The following is a 23,009-nucleotide window of genomic DNA, read 5'->3' on the forward strand; positions in this document are numbered from 1 at the left end:
ACGGTTATTGTTATTTTATTTACTTTATCCTTTTCACGAAGTTCATAATGAAAAACGGTTATGATAGGATTCGAACCATCGATTTACCACTTAGGAGACCATTGTCTTCGCCACTAGATTACAAGATCTTGTACGGGACGGCAAAGGTTATCGCATTTACTTTATCCTTTTCACGAAGTTCATAATGAAAAAAGGTTATGGTAGGATTCGAACCATCGATTTACCATTTGGGAGAAAATTCTCTTCGCCACTAGACTTCAAGACCTTGTGCTGAACGGTTATGGTTATTTCATTTACTTTATCTTTTTCACGAAGGTCATAATGAAAGAAGGTTATGGTTGGATTCGGACCATCGATTTACCACATGAGAGACCGTTTTCTTCGCCACTAGACTACAAGATCTTACGCTGAACGGATAGTTATTTAGTTTACTTTATCCTTTTCACGAAGTTCGTAATGAAAAACAGTTATGGGACGATTCGAACCATAGATTTACCACATCGGAGACCATTGTCTTCGACACTAGACTCCAGGGGCCGGTTGTTCGAAAGATGGATAACTTATCCCAATGGATAAGTCCTATCCAACGGATAAATCTGCTATCCAGTGGATAGTTATCCATTGGATAAAAACGCGTTGCACGAAGCGTGGATAGTGAAGTGGATAGCTATCCAATAGATAAGTTAAAATTTGCCGGAAGTAAACAGGATTATCCTGAAATTTCGTACCACAACGTCAGCTGTTGCTAAGCATTTACAACATTGAATTCATAATCATTACGAATTCTCGAGTATAGTTACTGAATGGAAAAGACTTGAACAAGTGATTTGCTCGAACTTTGCACTTCATATCATATAGTGATTTTATTAATAAAACACATTGCAATTTTATTCCTTGACCTTGCAACGCTTTGCCTTTCGGTTCCATAGCAAATTTAGGAACACTATTTTAATGTTCGTGAATGAAATTACTTAGATATTAGCAAGTTTCCTTGGAATAGGTTGAATCTTTCTTTGGATATTCGCGTTTATAAACTGATTAAAAGCGTATAGTATATTTACCGCCTGTTATAAATGCGAGGATCTCCAAAAAATCGCCGCTCGGAACGGAATGTGTAGGCAACGTGAAACGCTGCTGCGACAAATTGCACTTCGAAAACATTTCTAATAGTGAATACAATCATGATGTGTATTCGTTTGTTGAAACACAGTAACAGGAATATGACATTTTTGTCCTATTTTGTGTAAATGTTTACAGTGTTACCTTGTATCTTTGAATTTATCCACTGGATAGTGGATTTAAACCACCTCCGGACCTTGGATAAATTTATCCGGTAGATAGCGATTTTTATCCGCTGGATAAAGTTATCCAAGCTTCGTGCAACGCAAATCACACGCTGGATAAAACTTATCCGTTGGATAGCGACTTATCCGTTGGATAGCGACTTATCCACCTTTCGAACAACCGGCCCTTGGATCTTTCGCGAATACAATAATCAAAAACAGCCATTCGCATCAATGACATGCCAGTCGCGGACCACTTTCTGTTTTTATACCTAGGTCTCTCCCTTAAGTTCATAGACATAGTACAGAATATTTTCCGCCGGATTTGAGCCATCAACTTACTCGTTGCGAGATAATTTTTTACACCACTAGTGTCTGAGCCTTTAAGCTTGCAGACAACGTTTTTTTATTTTATTTATATCTTTCTTTAATTATTCGAGCCATCGAGCTACCAGTTGGAAGATCACTAACTCAACCATGAACTCTAACGCTTGCAAGACCGCTTCTTTATATGAATATTTTGTCCAAGGTCATAATTTAAATATACCAGGATTCGAATCAACGGTTGCAACATCATTGTTTGACCACTTGACCATCAGGGGCCAGTTGGATAAGGGGACAGTTGTATTGGCCAATCAGAGTTGTGTATTTGTGAGATAACTAGGATTTAACTAGGCAAAATGCAGTTAAGGTGGCTCGATACAGTTTTCAAAAAATTCCATGGTTCATCACGTTGACACGTTCAAACAACGCATTTTTACGATTTATTCGAGAGATGTTGGGGGTTTTAAATAATTATCTTGATGTTTCTACTTTTGAATCATATCAGTTTTAGTAACAAATTGTCCCTTGCTATGGCGGCGACATACGTGTACAAAATTCACTCCAAAATGACCAATTGCTGCGATTGTTGGAAAAGAAGCACGGTGACCCCCAATTTTTTTTCGTGCATTATTTTACTTGGAAGAAAAACTAACAATTAGCAAAATATAAAAAAAATTAGTTAGAGGGACGCTACTCAAAGATTTTCAGAACTCATCTTAGCAATAATTAGTTTTAAATTTTCATAGGTAAATATAGATTTCTTAATTAGTTATTTTCATTCTTTGTGTAAATATTTCTGAAAAGCCATTATGGAGAAATGTATCATTATTATATATTATATTATTATTATATATCTCGTCATCGCTGAGTGATCTATTTAATAAGAGCTTACATACAGGAAGAATACCAGCGGAATGGAAGATATCAAATGTAACACCTATTCCTAAAAGTGGTCAAAAGCATGAAGTCTCAAATTATCGGCCAATCTCTCTGCTTTCCATTGTATCGAAAGTCTTAGAGCGTTGTATCTACGATCAACTAATTAACCATCTATCCTGCCAACTGCATAATCTCCAGTTTGGTTTTCTCAAGGGAAAGTCTACAACATCACAGTTACTCCAAGTTCTTCATGAGATTGGCAAATCGCTAGATAAAAGAGTTCAAACAGACATTCTATACCTAGACTTTGCTAAAGCATTCGACAGAGTCGATCATAAACTACTCATCAAGAAATTACAAAGCGTTGGGGTTGGTGGTAACTTACTGGCCTGGTTTGAAAACTATCTCACTGACCGCTATCAGCAAGTCACACTTCTACGCAAAACATCACAACCAATACCAGTGCTGTCAGGTGTTCCTCAGGGTTCAATTCTTGGTCCATTATTATTCCTTGTTTATGTGAACGATCTACCACAAAAGGCGACTTCATCGTCGGTAGCGCTATTTGCTGATGATACCAAGTGTTATCGTGCAATACAAACAACAGAGGACGTTAACAATCTTCAAAGTGATCTCGACGAAATCAACCCGTGGTGCCAGACGTGGCGTATGAGCCTCAACCAGTCTAAGTGCGGTGTTCTCACTGCGACAAGAAATCGAAAGCTAGTTCCATCAAGCTACAACCTGACAAATCACGATCCTTCAATCACATCAATGATCAAAAATCGAACAGTGCAAAAAGACCTCTGGGTTCTTATAACCTCAGATCTCAAATGGAACCACCAAGTATCAGCTGTATGTATGAAAGCTAACAGAATGCTGGGGTTTGTAAGAAGATCTTCTAACAACCTGAGTGATCCTCGTATCCGCTGCACACTATATAAGACCTTGGTACGAAGTCAATTTGCATACAGCTCGCAAGTCTGGTCACAACAGTCTGTTTCTCATATCCTTGAAATGGAAAAGGTTCAACGACGTGCAACAAGAGTCATCTTGTCGTTGCCGTTTGGATCCAAAACAAGTTACAAAAACCGGCTGCTAAAAACAGGGCTACTCCCTTTGAGCTACTGGCATGAGTACCTGGACTTAATTCACTTCTTTAAAGAAATGAGACACAGTCAAAACATAAAAGTTAAATTAAGTAATCGTGTCACAAGGAGCGAGGCATTGAATAGCGTTAGTATAAACATACCAAGAGTAAACACCTTAACATATCAAAATAGCTATTACAACAGAACTCCTAGAATCTTCAACAGTCTACCGCCACATATACGTAGATCAGATGTTACCATTGGACAATTTAAGTCATACTTATTGGATTATTATAATAAGATGACTGAACTGGTATATAACATTGATGTTCCGCAATCTTTTAAAACTATCTGTGTTAAATGTCATTCATGTCGTCCGTTATGTAAACTTGTTGATAAAATGTGCTGTAGAGGTTGATTCGCTGACCTCAGAATATTTTTAATGAGCTTCTCAGCTTTCACTGTTCAAATTGGTAATATTCTTGAAACATATTACTATATTAGGAAACTAATGCAATTTGTTCAATGTCTGATTGTTTCTATGAGGGCAGCGAAATAACCATTATCTTGTAAATGTTGTTAGTGCATGTATAATGTAATTTTAGGTACCCTATTAATGGAGCAATAAGCTCTGTAGAGATCACTGGTCATAATTGGCAAAGCATGTAAATAAATAAATAAACAATGTCACTGTCAACCATTGACTTTATCATTTAAATATTATCAACCTTTTCTTATCGCAATTTGAATTTATTATGAGCCAAATATGCGTATCTGGGCCAATCAGAATTTTCTGTTACACCGTAAACAATCCTGTCCACTTTCCCATCCGAGTTTCAACATCCGAGTTTCCCTCTAAAGTAATCAAAATATATTTTCCATATTTATGAAAATATAGATAAATAAATTTCATCAAAATTTTGTGAAAAGATAGTTATGCACGTTTGAAAATACAAATTTTTGTCTCGACAAGTCAAGAGCTTAGTACTTCACACTGGCGCATGTGCATAACGTAGAAGACCGTCCATTGCGAGAGGTCCATTGCATAAAGCCCCTGTTACACGACCAAATTTTCTTTGACAAATTTCATGTGCCAAATATATTTTGGCCGTGTAAATCAGAAATATTCGACGAATATGTTTTGACAAATGCGTTTGTCCGAAAGCTGGCTTGTTAGCTTTTGCAGCAAAGAAAATGTGACAGTAAAAGAAAATGTAACGGCAAAAATTTGATCGTCTAAATGAACGTCAAAAAAATTTGGCGAAAATTTACAAACAAAATGGCAGCAGGTCAAGGAGCCAGCCGTCCACATATCGGATGCAGCGATTTATTTGCTTCTTGAAGCTTCTTTTTAGCTTTTCGCTTTGTGTTTTTATCCCCAAGCGGGCGCGGAGCGCCTGCGAGGGTACTAATTCCGCTCGGAGATTAGGAATTACACCCGGAACCCGGTAGAACATAGGCGAATCCAAAGTTGTCCAAATTCTATGTCATGGACGGTCGACGTTGGGTGGTTTTGTTAGTTATGCGCATGCGCAAGTAACGTCTGGTAATCAACGAACGTTCTGATTGGCTAAGACAGAAAATTTGTATTTCAATGAGAACGTCAGCAATTTAACTGTCATTTCGTAAACATTTTTGTAAAAGCGTTTCATAAACTTTGTGCAACGAAAGTAAAACGAGAAGAAACAAGATATATGAAGCATGGCAGATAGCAAAGATGAACGTGGATACAGTCAAAACAAAGCCGTGTAAGAGAAATAATTCATAACTTGGAAGCTTATAAGTGTTTGCAAAGACAAAGGGTACGTGTTTACTTTGTTTATTTCGTATTTGTTTCGCGGTAAGAATGAGCCGTATTTGTATACTTTTCAGCTTTATATGCCGTTTATTTGTTAAATTTTTAGCTTTTTATGCAAACGCATAAACTTGTGAAAGGCTATTACACCTTTGCTTTAACTTCAAAAAGTGTTTTTTAAAGTGTAATTTGAATTTTGGTATCAAACTGAAATACACACTATATTTATATAAAACTTTTAGCCGCCGGCGTCGACTGCAAAATACAGAATAAAATAACATTTGAAGTTTTTCTTTGTCTGTGAAGATTTTGTACTGTTTTAATCGTTTGAAACGGGCAATGTTTACACTAGCTTTATGATTATTTTTGTATTGAATGATGGAAACATTAGCTATAATATACTCGGTAAAATATAATAAGACTGATTTGAGTTTTGTGTCATTTCATAATATCAGTTTAGGTCAGGTTAACTCAGGAAATTGTGTACTTGGTTTGAAATAGCGAGGGGTTGCTGCATGCATGTATTTCTAGTTTACAAATTAAAGTATCAAATATTGTGCAATATATGCGCGGAATATAATGCGCCTATTTTTTTTTGTTTACGCTGACTAGCGGATATGGAGGTGACGGAACTCAGCAACTGGGCAAACAAAATATTCCATTTGTTTACCTGGTTAAAATATATGGCACATGAGATTTGTCACAGGAAATTTGGTCGTGTAAAAGAAGCTTAATGGCGGACAACTTCGATTTCCCATTTTTACATCGTGGATGTAAATATCCGAGCGGAATTAGTATTCTCGCACGGTGCTCCGCACCGGCTCGGGGATTATCTAAAAATAAAATCACTATAGTCATGATATATAACGCATAATTGTTGCATGTCAAAAGTTTCATTGTTTTGAGACAGACTGCATGTAAATGAACGCTATATATCGCCAGCATATGCGTGAGAATCTTTTAAACAGCATGGTAATGGAGAAAGCCCCGTAATCATTTGCGTTTCAGTATGCATTCCAGTACATCAGTGCTCCCTGATTTCACAAGTTCTCACAAATACTGTCGAACTAGCGTACGAAAAGTCTTTAAGTGTCAAGTTATCGTGTATTTCCTTTGACTTCGGCATATCGGCAACGTTCAGCACTCATGCAGACTTCGCTAATACTAAACACAATATATTAAAATTTCGAATCACACTCCTTTCAATAAACAATTGAAAATGAATTTATAATTAATTTAATAGCTTCTATATCTATATATTTTTATCTAATATTTTGTTGATTTGTTTTAAATCACTTGGAACTGCATGAACATTCAAAAAGTGTTTTAATTTCTTCTTTACAGTTATATAATAGCTTATATAGCTTATATACAGTGAGTATATACAACAGTAAATACGGAGACCAACTGGTTGCTCATGCAGCGCTGTGTGTTTTTAAAAACAGCAGGATACTGAGGCCCGCTTGTATAGCGTCATCTTATTTTGTATTTTCTTGCATTCCGGTGACATTGAAGTGAAAAATGCCGTCAGTTCCATCATATACTTTGCTCCAGCCCGAACTGACTAGGAAGCCTTCGAAGGCTCGGTTGATTTTAGCGATATTCTTTCTGGTGTTACTCGTTTTGTTGGTTGTATTTATTTCGTTGTACGTTGTGGCGAAAAATAAGACGACCAGCGAGGGCCATTCGAATGGCACACCAACTATATGGCCAACTGCGTCGACGAAGACTTGTAATACCATTGGATGTGTCGTCAGTGCTGCAGGTGATCAATAATTATTTCCCCACAAATATTGAGCTTCAGGATATATTTTTTCCACCGGCAGATTATGTAGTCCGCGGGCGAAGTACTAAGTTTCATTCTGACGAGAATAATAATACGTAAATAAGTTCAACTTCATTGCTTGCACTTCAAAATGAAACATGCAATGCCTAGTAACAGAACCATTTCTCTGAAGTGGTATTCTGAACTTAAAGTTGTCTAAACAGTCACAAAAGTACCAAAGGTTTAGAAAACATTAACCTTCATATTAACTGAAGAAAAATGTAGATTTTATCAAAGCGTATATTGTATTTGAAAGCCGCATACCACTTGAAGTGATCCTATTGTGATGATTCGAATAGCCAAATACTGATTTATAATTATTAAGAAAAGATATTTTTCTATGTCGCGTAATATATATGCTCAAAACCTCTGTTTATATTTTCATGCAACAGCACTAAAATTTTTAACACTAAAAATATTTTGCAAACCTGAAAAGTATCTACAAAATATGTTTACTGTATAATCTCAAAAAATTGTGAAAATGAAAAGATTTCACGGGATATAGGCCGAGAAGAAAATGACACTTGAATCGAAGCTACTTTTGTATTCATCTCAGTGAAAATGGGGTTGATATTTATAACATTGTCGATAGCCGCATTATATTTTGAGATAACTCTTGTCGTTTGGGGTTTTGCATTCGCCAAATACAGTTCAAAACTTAGTTCACAACAAAATCTAAAGAATAGAGGTAAGATAAATTAATTTTGAGCGGTACGCCAAAAAGAGTTTATGTTTTAAACGTTTTCCCACCAAAATACAAGAAATAATAAAAATCTCCTCTTATACGTGTAATTAAATTCATGTAAAAAAAACTATGCTTAAAATACTATCGCTTCAATTTAACGCCCGTCATTCGATGGCTTGTCCCTAAATGTCGGCAAATTCAAGCTATTGAAAATTCATGAAGAGATCGAATATATTTTACAGCTGCTTCTTTGCTACAATTATCCCAAAAATTTTGCTATTTTTGTAATTGACTCCTTTTATCCACTATTTTCCCATATTACCACTTATCTGTGTATATACGATATACGCTGGATATAGACAGATTAATAGATCAGAGTTTAATCGGTAATTCGAAATATAACATTTTCTGGACAGACTTCTTGTTGCTCATATACAGTGGCGTATAGCCAGCCCGGCAATTTAGTCATGCTATGCTAATATTTTGGTGTTCATCGACTGTGAAAACAATGAATTTCTAAAGAAATGAATAACGATAATAACATAAAATTTGCATAGCATGAATCGTCAGGCTGGCTACGCCACTGCTCATATATGGAGAAAGGTCCAATACTTCGCAAGTATTTCTCTGCAAGTAGAAATGTACCATAATGCTATCCACCAGCGTTCAGTAATTTTGTGTTTAGTTCTTTGCGATAACTCTGATGGACGATTAAAAATTTGAATTGTTTACTTTGTGTTAGCAAACGAGCAGCACTCATTATCAGAAAATATAAGATTTGTAGGTTTTTAAACTTTTTAAAAGTCTTGCATAGTCCCACACTAAACAAAAAAATCGTCAGGGGAATGACCGCCGCTACTCCAAATGTACGATAGGAAATATAAACTAAGGGAGTAGCAAACTGAAATAGAATAGGGAAACCATGGGAGTGATAAACTTCCAATTTTTCCAGCTTGTCGCTGCTCATTTTTAAGATAGCTGTTACTTTTCAAAAGTCATTTGTTGCTTGTCTGTACTATGTACGTAATCGTCTGTTACTCGTGCGCTGTCGTATGTACTCGTCTGTTACTCGTCTGCAGTAGTCTATTACTCGCCGGTGCTGGTCTGTTATCCGTCTGCAGTTTTAGAATAGATCGTTTGCATCTATCAAAAAAAGAAAATCGCGCACTAATTCCCAGAAAAAAAGTGTAAACGGCCTTAAGTTGCAAGACCCTATATCATTACATTTTGCTAACGTCTAATTCAATTTGTCTTTCAGACATTCTCAACAAACTTGATCAATCCGCTGATCCATGCGAGCATTTTTATCAGTACAGTTGTGGAGGATTCGTAAAGAAGAGTTACATCCCTGATGGCGAATCATACATTGATTCGATCACTGCATCAAATGATTTCATTCAATACACCTTGAGGGATCTCTTTCAAAACAAACAATTGCAGTCAAATTATTCTGTGGTATCAAGTATTTGTACCAACTATTCTGTGGTCAACTATTTGTACATGATTAGCATGATTTGATAACATATTCGGATCCTAATTTTAATCTTTGCTTCTAGGATCCAAGTTCAGCCGTCTATAAAGCATTCGTATTCTACAAGTCTTGTATGGACGTGGAGCGTCTTGAAATTGCCGGGGATTATCCAATTCGTCAAGTGATTGAAAAATATGGCTCTTGCAGCATAACCAACAACAAATGGTCTGAAGATACTTGGGTGTTGGAGAAAATACTAGCGAGAGTACTTGCTGATACAGGAGTACCAGTCTTTCTTGATGTAGATATAAAGCAATCGTTCTTAAACACGTCGGAAATCTATGTTTCGGTAATTGAATTGAAGTAGGAAATCACGTCGCGAGATTTTATGGGGAATTTTTTGGGTTTCTGTGACAAGAAGTTTAGGATTTTCGGCAGCGATACTCTCCCTTCCCTAGGGTGCCGTGATATGGTTTTGGAAGGCATTTTCTCTTTAAACTTTAAAAAGATGAAAGTTAGATAACTGCCATTCAATGTGTATAGCAGCATTAAATGATTTTCAGCGCATAGCAACTTGTTGCATTCAACACCTGCATGGTTGTAGTTTTTTTTGGAAAGTAAAGACGGATTCTGGTGGCACACATACACCTTTAAGAAAAAAGTCTTTCTATACAAAGCATGTTTCTGATTCGCCGACTAGCCGAATTAGCTAATTAAAAACACGATTTATTGCCATATTATATCATGACGCAGAACTTTCATAAAAGGAATCTATCATTTGCCTTTCAATCACCTATATTTTCGATCAACAAGATTCAAAGGCTTCTCCATTTAAGTTCATTCGAAAGGGTAGCATCCAATCCTCGATACCCCAGAGACCAAACTGTCACCGCTTTCCCTAAGTTCAAAAAAGGGCGTACTATTTCTCTCAAATCCTATTAATTTTTATGTATTTCGTAGATAGGCGGGGGACATTCTGGTTATGACAATAAACAACTGGAAAGAGAAAAATGGGATTCAAGAAAACTTGAGTTAAAGCTAAACAAAGAAAATGTAAGTACAGTGGGTTACTAGAACGATAATTTTTTATCCATAACCCTTGAAGCTCGTTGTACTCAACAAAACGTCTAGGTTAATTCGAAGTATCACGAAAAGACTGTCAATTCACCCAAAACGTTACACAAAGAGATGTCACGAATCCGCCGCTAATCACCAAGCAAAAAACCGCATGTAACCCTAATAACTCTCCCTCTATATTTCCGTAATAGACTTTTCAATACACCTATTCTGTATATGTTGATGCAGGGTATTCCCACGAATGACGTCGATGATTACAAAAAGCTTATGTCCACCATATTCAAACTGTTAGGAACAAATTCTCTCATTGATTATGAAGTAAATCGTCTTGTTAATTTGGAAGACAGTTTTTTAAAGGTATGCATTTTGCATTGCACATATCACTCAAAGGCTAAAAACTATTGCATGCATGCATAATGCAGCTTCCTCATCTTCTACCTGAGCACTTTGTTGAACATACAGAGGGGCAAAAAAGGAAGCCAAGAACAGTAAAATTAAATCTTGTGAGCCTGTAGTCGAACGCACAATAGAGCGCAATTGAAACGAAGCCTGTTATATTATAGGACAGTTGTTTAAATTAAATTATACATTTGCAGGTTCGGGAAACTTTAGATCTATCTGACGTAGATGCGATTAAAAATAAAATCACATTTATGACACTAGAAGAGCTGAATAAACTGACATCGCTCAAGGTACAGCTCAGATTGCTTTGCTATAACCTATTTCTATTAGTTACTTAATATTAGTACCGGCAACCGGTCTATACCCATTTCATATACCCATGCAGTACAATACTATTCACGGAATATTGCTTATGTATTAATGTACTTACGCTTTTTCATAACTTTGGGTGTGTTGAGTAAATTAGCTTGTAAGTGCACCACCTAAGAAAATTACTTACGCGGTGTACCTAGAAGCTAATTTACTTATTGATGTCACCATGCAAACATACATCACCTATCCAATCCATACCATATTGAAAGTAACTTTGGTTATAATATACTCAAATACTATAATGTAACTGTAAATAATTGTAATCATACCATACAATGCGATACCAAACCGACACTCATAACATACCCATAATACGAAAGCAAGATCTACATTCCAAGTTCATGCAATTATCTCTTCCGTACCCATTCAATTTAGGAGTGAGACTCAAGACATAAGCCTCAAATATTTCTTTTTCTGACGAAAAGACATTATGGCTTTTGACACATAATCAAATCTTACTGAAAGAATATCTAGCTTCCATTGGACACAATTACGAAACTGGACGCTATTAGTAAATTTTAATGCATAAAATTCAGTTCGAATTTCGTTGCTCGCTGTGTTTTGGTTTTTAAAATGATTGTCATTGTCAAATTGATATCCATCATAAAATAAACGCTCACTTGTTCGTTTTGCGACCCCTCTCATCTCGTGCAATAAAATCATTCACACTCGCGAAACCTTGACCTAATATATATATTATATACATTAACACATCACGCCACCCCACACCTAAATATTATACCATAGGCATTTAATATGTGTTTAATATCGGAACTTAAAGCCATTACAAGAAATTTGCGACATGGTGATTTGCGTATAATTATACTAATTTGCATTTAACTTTCAACAATAATGGCCTTTAACTTTTACTCTAAAATACATATAGCAAACGTACAACACCTATATAATATTGCCGGTTCCCTGGATGTTTCCCACTGTTTCCCGACCTCTAGAACAGCCGTTTTACAACACTTTGATGATCGAATTACTTACCTTGGGTGTTTCTATGTTCTACGTGACTGTGTTCAAATGTGTATATACGCTTCGTATTGTTGAACTGGTTTATGAGATTGATAATATTCTTTAATACAGAAAAAATCCGGATCGTACAGGAAAATTTATATCAGGAATACGAAAGGCAATATCTTTAACTACAAAATTACACGTCAATTCATCAACAATCCGAATCGAAATGTTCGTATGAATGTGAGCAATTTATAAGTTCGTTGAGAGAACATGGCCAGAATTTTGAGCAATATATTTTTAAATTTGGCAAACTGCAGAAATACGAATACCCAAGGTAAAAGATTCGGTTACCAAAATGTTTCTAAACTGCTGCATGCTCTATCCACCTAGAGGCCGGCAAACAGTGCTCCAAGTCTGTAGTTCTGACGTTACGACGTTTTATATTTTCACTCAATACACTTTATAGTAAAACTCAAATTAAATGCAAATTAGCGCCAAGCGACAGCCATTTTGTCACCAATTTCTGGTAATGAATATCTTGCATTACTATAACACCTATCTTTTTAGTTTAATTGGAAAGTGTATCTTGAGGAGATATTTAAGGGCACAAAAAAATCAATTGCATCAGACCAGAAACTCATGATAATCATGCCAAACAATATCAAAAGCATCGTTAACTGGCTTGCAGACAAACCCAAGAGGTAAGAGTTACCTTAATAATAGCAAAGATGTTTTTATTGACAACCACGTTAGCTAACTTTTGTTTATACCACGTTTTGACGTGTTTTCTTTTTGTGTATCTACATGTAAACATACATGTGTAAATTAGAATGCGCATAAATGTATGCCAGAAATAAACTAATTTTTTAAGTGCATCGGGGGAATACGGGCCTATCCCTTGCCCAATTAGCCAGCCAGCCCGCCCCTAAAAAGCATATATGTACACATTTCTCTGCTTTTAGTTTGCTTGCTAACGAGGTAATATGGAGTGTTGTCAGAACCTTTATCGATAATCTACCAAAGGCATTTAGAAAAGCCCGACAGGAATATTATTTGACTTACGGACTACAGACAACTCCTAGATGGAAGGCGTGTAATGCTTTAGCAGACAAATATTTCACGCATGCTACCACTTTGCTGTTTGTTAACAAACATGTGAAAGACGACACTTTAAAAAAGGTTAGTTAATGGGTAGCACATGCCTATCTGGCCTCCATTTTCTTAGCAGCTCCGTCGTATTATATTGTATTCTCCTATTATATTAAAATATTTATTTATGAGGAAAGTGTTACTACAATGTTATTTTTAAAGCAACCTCAATATGGTGTTAAATTCATTTTAAAACAATACCAATTTGCTGAAGGTGAATACCGCTGGTAAATCTATACTTTATTCGTCTCGGTTCTTATTTAGCGATAATCATCTCGTTCGCGAATTATGTTAATTAATTCCACAAAATTATTAAGGCAAGTCGGCAATACTCCTTGATGCATTTCACCGCAGGCGAACGTGATGCAAATTTTGAATTTGAACATAATATATTTTAGGGAAATTATTCATCAATAATGTATCAAAGCTCGTGTTGAAGATAAATCAATTTTTCTTATGCGTCCGTATGTGAGATTTTCATGCTGCCAAACACCAAATTCGCTTTGCTGCCACTGAGATATGCACTGAATTTCAAATATGACTTTTCGTCCAGTGGCATGTTGGACGCTCTAACTAAGCGCTTTTGTAAACCAAATACACTTCCTGATAGGTGGCAGATATGTTTTCTGAGATCAAAGCTGAGTTTGTTGATGGTCTTAAAGAACAAAAGTGGATGGATAAACCCACCCGCGCTCAGGCCCGTCTTAAGGTATGCGAGAGAAGAGATAAATCTACAATAATATATTATTTATAATCTAGAGAAATCGTATAAAACTCACATACATTTCGGGTTGTTCTATTGTAGTCCGTCCCAAAATACACCATTCGTCCAAGCGGAAAACGAATTCTTATAATAAATATGGGAGCCCAACATAATGTATAACATTTAAAAATGCCATCAGCACAATTAAGAGCTAGTTAAAAATAATTTATTTGTTGTAACGTTTTGTCTTTAACTCAAGACATCTTCAGACCAAATGATATAAAAGTACAATCCAAGAGAGATGATTGTACTACATTGGCAGAATATTTAAAATTCTCAACTTCTACATTGCACATTTCAGGTGTTAGCCGTTCTGCACACCCCGCTTTTTCGGCTATACTTCTAACCACTGCGAAGAGCACTATACACTTTTTCATAGTGAATTTACGTGTCTTTTTTCTGTAGCTAAATAAAATGAAGGATTGGATTGGCTTTCCATCAATTGTTAAGAATGCAACAGAACTGAACAATTATTACAACAGGGTGAGTTTTTTAACCAAAATATCACAAGAGTGCTTTTATAGTCTATCTACATACGTTTAAAACGTTAAAACGTTGACTACATAAATTATGTAGGAAAATCTCAAAATTTTACAAAATTAATTAAGCTGAAATACCCAAAGACGTGACTGCATGGTTGCCTAAATCTCTGTTTTTATCCTGCATGTTTGCATGCATGGCCGCTTGTTTAAAAAGTAGTATATGAACACGGTCGAAATTAGATGCGGTGCGTATTCAAATATTTTTTCTGCCCGTCGGATTTCTCTTGTACGTATATATGCACTTTTTCAAACAAAAACCGTCGGGCAGAATTGAATATTTAACAGTTATTCTTCGAGTCGTATAAGCGCTGCAGCCGAGAGCGGCGGATAAAAACAAATTTCAAATTTATTTGTAATTTGAACAATAGTGAATACTGTATGTGAATACAACTTTTTACCTAAGCCGGCTGCTTTCCACTTATATGCGTTTTTCAAACGCTGCACGTACACGCGCGTAAAAGTCTTAATCTTTATGTCATCTTTGAAAAAGCTACGTGAATAAATCGAAAGAACTTAGTTTTAGAGCGTAATTTTAGTAGTATGCATTTGTTGACCCATATTTTAAATGATAAAAAATAAAAAAATATATTTCCTACGCATAAAAATCGCGTATAAGTGGAACTGTGGAAAGCAGTCCTAATTCTGATTAGTAAAATTACAAAGGTGATTATTGAAAATTATGGCCTGTGATTGGTCGAGCGACCTCGGATTATTATGCGCGATAATCACCTAAGCGGTTTTTCAAAATGGTCGCAAAACGGCTTGTGTCAAAGTGAGAGATGAAGAATTACGTCAATTTTTGAGACGAAAATACTGTGTCTAGAAGAACAAAAAGGTGAAAAATCAGGCATAAAATTATTTTCAAAATAAAAACTAAAAACACTTTTCAACTTTATTATGCGAAAACATTGCTTTACTTCAATCGCCGTAAAACTGTTGAGATTTTTTTTCAAGAAATCACATTTGTAATTATACTAAATTGTTAATTATTGTATTCTCAGGTTGAAGTCAGTGAATTATTACTCTTACAAAATGCGTTGAATTCCATCAGAGATATGGTTATAAAGAAGATTGACAGATTGGGCAAACCCCCGGATGACAGCAGGTATTGTATACAGGAGAACAATGTACATCGTTTCGGGAAAGTTTGAATAGAGATAAACAAGGATGGAGTTCTGCTTGCGATTTACAACGCGCGAGCTGAATGGCCGCTTGCAAAGAAGTACGTACGAGACAAAAGGAATAACGTACGTGCCTAAAGTAATAGTACGTGCCCATGAAAAAAAGAGGAAAATGAATAATGCAAATTTTTGGCATTTCTCTTTTCTTCAGGTTTTCGATGTCACCTCTTTCTGTCAATGCATATTATTCGTTTCAAGCAAACGGAATAAGTAAGCCTTCCAATCACTTTTCATTAAATCATTTCCAACCAATATAGATCTAGTTTGTCTTTTACACCTATATATAATTATATAAAATACCGTTTTAAACCGCCCTCATTGGTCGAAAGCCTCATTGGTCGTTGGTGTCGGAAAGAGATTTTGAATTTCAGAGAAAATTTCAGTGGAATGTTTAATGCTGAAATCTTATTTACGAAATTCCTTGGACACTCTCATGATCCTAAAATAAGCATTGCTTATACGATGTTTACTTACATGAGTACCTCAAAGTGTTTATATATATATATATATATATATATATATATATATATATATATATATATATATATATATATATATATATATATATATATATTTAATTATGCTTCGTTCAACCGGATGCAAAATTTATTGTGAAAAACACTTTCTTACGAAATTTCAAATCTCCTTTATTTGACTTTTTTTGCAGCAATTTTAGCGGGAATATTACAGCCACCTTTCTACAAAGATGCAACGCTAAAGTAATGACTTTATATTTTAAATTATTAAAGTAATGACTATATATTTTCTCCTGCGTTGCCGAGATGAAAATAATAATTTCGATTTCAATTCCGCATTTGCTGTTGTTAATTTTTAGGGCGTTAAGTTATGGCTCCCTTGGGATGTTTGTAGGTCATGAAATTACACACGCCTTTGACAAGCAAGGTGGGGAAGTTTTTAGTATCATACAAAGTTTTATAGATGTCATAGAATCGTTCCTTTCATTTGTCATGTTCGTAGCTACTGTTAATTTAATGGTCTTCTCTGCAAGAGGCAGACGTAATATCATGCACTAAAGCATAAAACTTATATAATTAACACTTATATTTAAAGCGATTCTTTTGTGGACTCGATCAAGACCGATCGACGGTGGAGGGTCCTCAAAACATAATGTTTTCTGAGGTCTCGGTAAATAAGTTTTAATTTTATATAGAAAGTTTCGAAGTTCATCTGTTCCAGAAACAAATTGGTTAAAACCCTGTAACGTGAAAGACGGGAAATCCGAATATTTTCCCCCAAATCTTGTTCGTCAGGTTTGAACAAGTTTGACAGGGGGTTAATACTTTAACCTCAGGGGGCTAATAAAAACCGAAGTCGTGATGCCATGTCGCATCACGCAACATATGACCTTTGAACTTCAGCCGAATTCTTTTTAAAATGAAAAGTTTTTCTGTCTACGTTTTTGTCGCGTATTTTCACCCGTTTTTTCCTTTGAAACTTGCCATATAATAAAACAGTTATTGACTGATCTCCTTCGGGTCCACAAAACATGATGTTTCCCTCGGGATCAGTCAATAAGTCTTAATTATTATATACTATATACTTCTCAAAAAAAAACCAAACAACAAGGTCAACAGCGAAATATGCGCCGCACGTGATTAAAGTTTTATTTGCCATGGGAAATAACGCGTTCTTTCTCCCTGCATGGGGTCGCGCAGGTGACATCAAATATCATCACTCTCGCGTGATTCGCTCTCAACCAATGGAAAGCCACGAACACCAAACTTTGAAAGGTGGTATATAATAACGTTATTTATTCACTAGTTTATTCTCGCTAGGAAGTGAATACGATGAAAATGGAAACATTCGGCAGTGGTGGACTAAGGCATCACACGGCAATTTTGTGAAACGATCAGAATGTTTGATTAAACAGTACAACAATGTTACAATATCTGGTTTTCAGGTTTGTACAGAGTAACGGTATTTTTTAGTTTTTGAACCGGTCCAACTGTATCATATCGCGATTTGGTAAAAAATACTTTAGACATATATTTGGGGGTTGGTAGTTGAATTTTCATTGCATTTTAGACAAAGACATGCAAGTCATCTTAAATTTGTCTCATTTATTACGACTTAAATGGGCAGACTAAATTCAGCACAATAAAAAAGTGTCGTGAAATAATGTAACATTTCTATCAAATATTGCTTTTAACATTCATTCCAGTTAAATATATATATTTATCAAAAAAAAAGAAGAAAATTTTTAAAAGAAACTCTTTTTAGTTTTGATATCCTAGTTAACTCAGAAATACACGACTCTGATTGGCCAATTCTGTCCTTAACACCAGTTAAAAGTTAAGAAGTCTTTTATACAACTGGCCCCAGATACCAAATCAAATGTGGAATGACTTTAGCTATTATTTAATATCCTTCATACCATAATGTGTCCTTAGGTTAATGGCACTAAAACATTATCCGAAAATATTGCTGACAACGGAGGATTGAAATATGCCTACAGAGTAAGTGTTTTTCAGCATGTTGAATATAACGCCGTTGTGTAATCAAACTGGCGAATGAAGTAAAAATATATATTTTCTTTTAAATCTTGTTCCATTTTCATTGTAAACGTCTATAAAATTATTGTGCCAAAAGGCTTATCAAAAATATTGTTTCTTAAGGCCTATCAAAAATGGCGAAGAACACATGGTGATGAAGACAGGCTACCAGCTCTCTCTTTGGATAATAACCAACTTTTTTTCGTTAGCTTTGCCCAGGTACGAAAATAAAATAAAATAAATAAAGTAACATAGGCATTGCATGTTTATCCGAATCCGTTGTTTTTGGGGTCAGTAGAGCTTCAGTTCACTGAGCGTTGCTTGCTACATCCCACAAGTTGAATCGATCTGCGTTACAGTTAAATATTTTTCATAGAGATAGTGACATGCAGCATGTAGTTTAAAAATACACCCTTGTAAGTTGTTTAGTCTTGAACGTAATGGTCAAAAACATTATTCATTTATAAAGAAATTATTTTCCAGGCAATGAACACCAAAATATTAGCATAGCTGGACTAATATCTGGGATACCTTAATAAGGCTGGCTACGCCACCTTAATTTTCGTTGAAATTAGTCAACCAGTGAGCATAAACAACCGTTTGGTAATGCCAAGAATATTTTTGCCTATTAGATTACGATTAAATACTTTGCCTCAAAAATGATTAAGCCTGGTTCTCATATATCGCCATTCATCGGCGATGTCTATTGTCGGTGGTTATTAATGCATAAGATGCTTTGTCTATGGAAAAAATTATTTACTTCATTGGCCAATGACAATGGATCGTAAAACATCGCCAATAAATTACGACATAATATGAGAACCAGACTTAATAATTACAAAACCGAAAACTTGTTACTCCAATAGACGTGGTGTGCCAAGTACACAAAGAAAGCGGTCAAAATTTTGATAAGTATTGATGACCATTCACCGGATGCAGTGAGGTAAGGTTTGTAAGTAGACATGCAAGAGTTTTTTTTATTCTCGCCTTGTAATTTGCTCAATGTTTCTCAACCTTCAGCCCGTGAAATTTAATATACAATCAAACTGACCAATTACTTAAGTTAATATAGCCGCACTTCACCATAGAATAGGCAGTCAGATGCATTAAGCCTGTGCTCCGCCATCGATCTTTCCAGCAATTTTTCGGCCAATTATATAACCAAGCTGTCCTGGGTGTCTGCTTCAGAGGGCAATTGATGAAGGCCGGGGTTAACGGACCGAAAGCTCCGCTTAAAACGAATTCATGTGTTGTTTTCTGAAAATTGATGATTTTACTCTGTTTCAAGAGCTACTTTAACTAATTTATAGGCAATATAAGTAAACAGTAGACATTAGGTTTACTTTAACTAATTTATTTATCTTCTATGTTCAGAGTGCGTGTTCCAATCCACAACTTTCCCGAATTCAGTACAGCATTTGGATGTCCACCGCGGAATAATACCTGCGCAGTCTGGTAGTATTTCCCTTAATTGCAACATAGCCTTATGGTATAGATTTTTTGTCTTACCTTGGAACCTCTTTAATATAAGCAGAAGACAGTGAGACTTTATTAATTTTCAAACAACAAATTAATTTGATAACCGATTGAAACCTAACGTGCATCTGTTTTAATGAGTATTAAATTTAAAAGGTAGAGAAGTCCTACAGGGCCTATTTTAACTATATAACTGGGGGCTTCGCCACCTTTGGAATTCGTGCCAGTATTAAAAAAAATTGTTAATATTTATAAGTCATAGCTTATTACAGCTTATAATAGCGTGAAATATTTGTTCACTAAAATGTAAATATTTTATGTTGCTTAATTTTGCTTCACTGCGTTCATGTTTAAATGGGGAACGGCGTGTTAACATTCGCGCCGGCTCCCGAAGCGACGCCACAATTTTTATAAAGGGTGAAAAATGGGTGAAACAGCGATGCCGATCGTTTAATTTATTATAAAGATAGTATAACATTTACAACCAGGGCCGTCGCTAGAAGCTTAATTGGGGGGTATATATTCATATATTCATGCATGTTCATACAACCGTAGAAACATAGCAAACAAAAGAAATCAGTCGCGGGCATAAGACGAATAACATGAATCCCCCCCCAATTAAGCTTCTAGCGACAGCCCTGTTTACAATAAAACTTGACAGGAAAGTCTCTTTCAAAACTTATTTAAAAGCTCTCTCGAAACAACATAAGAAGAACATGCAACAACAAAACCAAAACAAAGCCAAGGGCACCTGCAGCTAACATGTTAGCTGCGTCGCCAGGCATTTAAATTGCAGACGAAGTTGGGCATCACTCAGACGTGATATCAAGAAGTTTGTCCGTCTGCGCTGCTACTTCAGAGCACGTCGAGCACTTAAGTAACTTGCTTTTAAGTTCATTTTTGCTAAATTATCAGCCAGAACTTGCCTGTTCCAATTGGCGAGAGTGAACGGTTTTTTTGCTTCGTTATCTTATTTTGTACAGCCTCAAATTCCAGCTGCCCTGAAGTGAGAATATGCCGTCAGCATCTTTCTATTTCGTGGAGCCCGAAACTCGGAAGCCTTCGAAAGTTCGGTTGTTTTTGGCGGCATTGTTTCTGGTGCTACTCGTTTTGTCGATCACATTTAGTTCGTTGTATGTTGTGGAGAAAAATAAGACGACCAGCGAGGGCGGTCAGTCGAAGCAGCGGCCAAACGGCACAGCAACACAGAGCACAATCAAGTCAAGCCTTACTCCGTCGACAAAGACTTGTAATACCCTCAGATGTGTCGTCAGTGCTGCAGGTGATTATAGTTTGACAAATTTTATATTCACAACTTGACTGCGCGTGCCGGAATATGAGTTATGGTTATAGGCGCGTTTTATACGCCGTATTTTACATATGCCGAGCACATTGGAAACATCAGATAATGAACCATTCTATTCATTAATCTATTGATGATCTACTTTCAATTCATTGATATATTGATTATCTATTTTCGATACGCCCTATTATTGGGTTTTAAAATTTTAACTTTTGTAGGTTTTTGGCTGCCCCCCAAAAAGGTCAGATGTATTCAAGTTAGAAATACTCATTAAAACACAGCACGCGCAGGACCTAGTTTAAACATAATTTCTGTATTTTCACTCCGATTCTCTAAATTGTGACATTGTTTTTGAGCGTTTACACTTATGTTTTCACGCCAAAACAATTACAGATACCACCAAATTTGGATAGAAGTTAAGGCTAATTAAATGAATTGAGCACTTTACCCCTTTGGATCATGTGAACGTTCACAGGGGCGTCAAAACTATTGGAGACAAAACGTTTGAATGACGTGAAACTCATTCAAGACGAGAGTCTTAACCGATGTTAATTTCGAACTTTTCCCGCTAACTTTTCCGTTTAAAGAGATGAGTAAATTAAGCGGAAATCCCGTCTACATGCATCACTTCGTAATTTCCAAGCCTCAATTTCATTACATACAGCTCCAAACTGATATGGTCTTTCAGGCATTCTGAATAATCTTGATCAATCCACCGACCCATGTGAAGATTTTTATCAATACAGTTGTGGAGGATTTGCAAGGAAGAATTATATCCCTTTTACAAAATTACAAACTGGTTCTTTTTCTGCACCAAGTGAACTCATTCTACAGACAATGAGAGATCTCTTGGAAAACAAACAATTGATGTCAAAATACTCTGCGGTAGGTCAACTATTTATATTATGTTAACAATATCGGTTCAATGAGATAACGACGGCGGGGAAGTTACTGGTATGGCCATATCCGAACACGAACTTGGACAACGCGTGCATGTGAATGATTCTTTTCTTTTTGGGATAAATTTTGAGGTGACTATTGGTTTTCCTGCATTCTGAATGTTAAAATTCACTGTCTCTGAAGTGATAGTCGGTGACTATAGCTTTTTGTTGTTGTATTTCGACTAAGAAATTTGAAGGAATTATAAATGTTTATGAAATTATGTTGATTACTATTTGTAAACACTTCAAAATTTATACTAAATCACATCGATTACAAGCCTATATATTCCCTGAGCCGAAGGCAAAGTTAATCACCTCGCCTTCAGCGACTAATTGTTAAATAGAAGAATATTACTCTGTAATGTCCAATAAAAGCATCAATGCATGGAACATGAAACGATAACACACCCAGCTCGTTGTTCGCGCAGGCCGGGTATAGATCCGATCATTAGTCTTTGTTTAAGTTTTCAGCTTAACATATCAAATGTTTTTAGTTTCCAAATTCAGCTTTCTATAAAGCATTCGTATACTACAAATCCTGCATGAACGACAGCGCCATCGAAAACGCCGGGATTCAACCCATTCTTGACGTGATTGAAAAATATGGCTCTTGGAACATAACCAACAGCGGATGGTCTGAAGATTCTTGGGTGTTGGAGAAAATACTGGCCAGAGTACTTGCCGATACAGGAGTACCAGTGTTTTTTAATGTGCGAATAATGGAATCGGTCGTCAACACCTCGGATATCTATGTTACGGTAATGAATATAATTATATAAATATAAATATATATAATATATATATATAATATATATATATATATATATATATATATATATATATATATATTAATATATATTAATATATATATATAATTATATATATATATATATGCGTGAAACTCCGAGTAGCTAAGCTAGTCTTTTAATAAATATATATATATATATATATATTATATATATAATATATAT

At 35.6% G+C, this 23,009-nt stretch overlaps 2 protein-coding genes across 2 annotated transcripts in view; both read left to right on the forward strand.

Moving 5' to 3' along the window:
- The first annotated feature begins 6,893 nt into the window (after positions 1-6,893).
- On the forward strand, positions 6,894-20,536 carry LOC114532918 (endothelin-converting enzyme 2-like). The gene is made up of 19 exons (XM_028554504.1): positions 6,894-7,137; positions 9,141-9,337; positions 9,439-9,702; positions 10,314-10,406; positions 10,659-10,787; positions 11,027-11,122; positions 12,738-12,871; positions 13,133-13,349; positions 13,930-14,028; positions 14,488-14,565; positions 15,626-15,729; positions 15,957-16,015; positions 16,473-16,524; positions 16,641-16,708; positions 17,602-17,726; positions 18,217-18,282; positions 18,442-18,537; positions 19,185-19,261; positions 19,693-20,536. Exons 1-19 carry the CDS (start codon positions 6,894-6,896, stop codon positions 19,775-19,777), a joined length of 2,283 nt encoding a protein of 760 aa, XP_028410305.1. The 3' UTR covers positions 19,778-20,536.
- Positions 20,537-20,601: 65 nt separating this feature from the next.
- Positions 20,602-23,009, forward strand: part of LOC114532886 (endothelin-converting enzyme homolog) — a 25,461-nt gene continuing 23,053 nt past the window's right edge. Inside the window, exons 1-3 of the mRNA XM_028554474.1 lie at positions 20,602-21,076; positions 21,786-21,982; positions 22,533-22,796. Coding sequence (XP_028410275.1) covers positions 20,809-21,076; positions 21,786-21,982; positions 22,533-22,796 — 729 coding nt within the window. The 5' untranslated portion in view covers positions 20,602-20,808. The remainder of the gene's footprint in view (positions 21,077-21,785; positions 21,983-22,532; positions 22,797-23,009) is intronic.

The sequence above is a fragment of the Dendronephthya gigantea genome, unplaced genomic scaffold, assembly GCF_004324835.1.
Source record: "Dendronephthya gigantea isolate DGI-Jeju-01 unplaced genomic scaffold, DenGig_1.0 000082F, whole genome shotgun sequence".
NCBI lineage: Eukaryota > Metazoa > Cnidaria > Anthozoa > Malacalcyonacea > Nephtheidae > Dendronephthya > Dendronephthya gigantea.

Bases quoted from the DNA above. Each gene is read 5' to 3' on its own strand.
- LOC114532918 (XM_028554504.1), top strand. From the start codon at position 6,894: ATGCCGTCAGTTCCATCATATACTTTGCTCCAGCCCGAACTGACTAGG. The intron at 14,566-15,625 runs GTGAGTTTTTTA...TTGTATTCTCAG, and splicing joins TGAACAATTATTACAACAGG to GTTGAAGTCAGTGAATTATT. The intron at 16,709-17,601 runs GTGGGGAAGTTT...TATTCTCGCTAG, and splicing joins ACACGCCTTTGACAAGCAAG to GAAGTGAATACGATGAAAAT.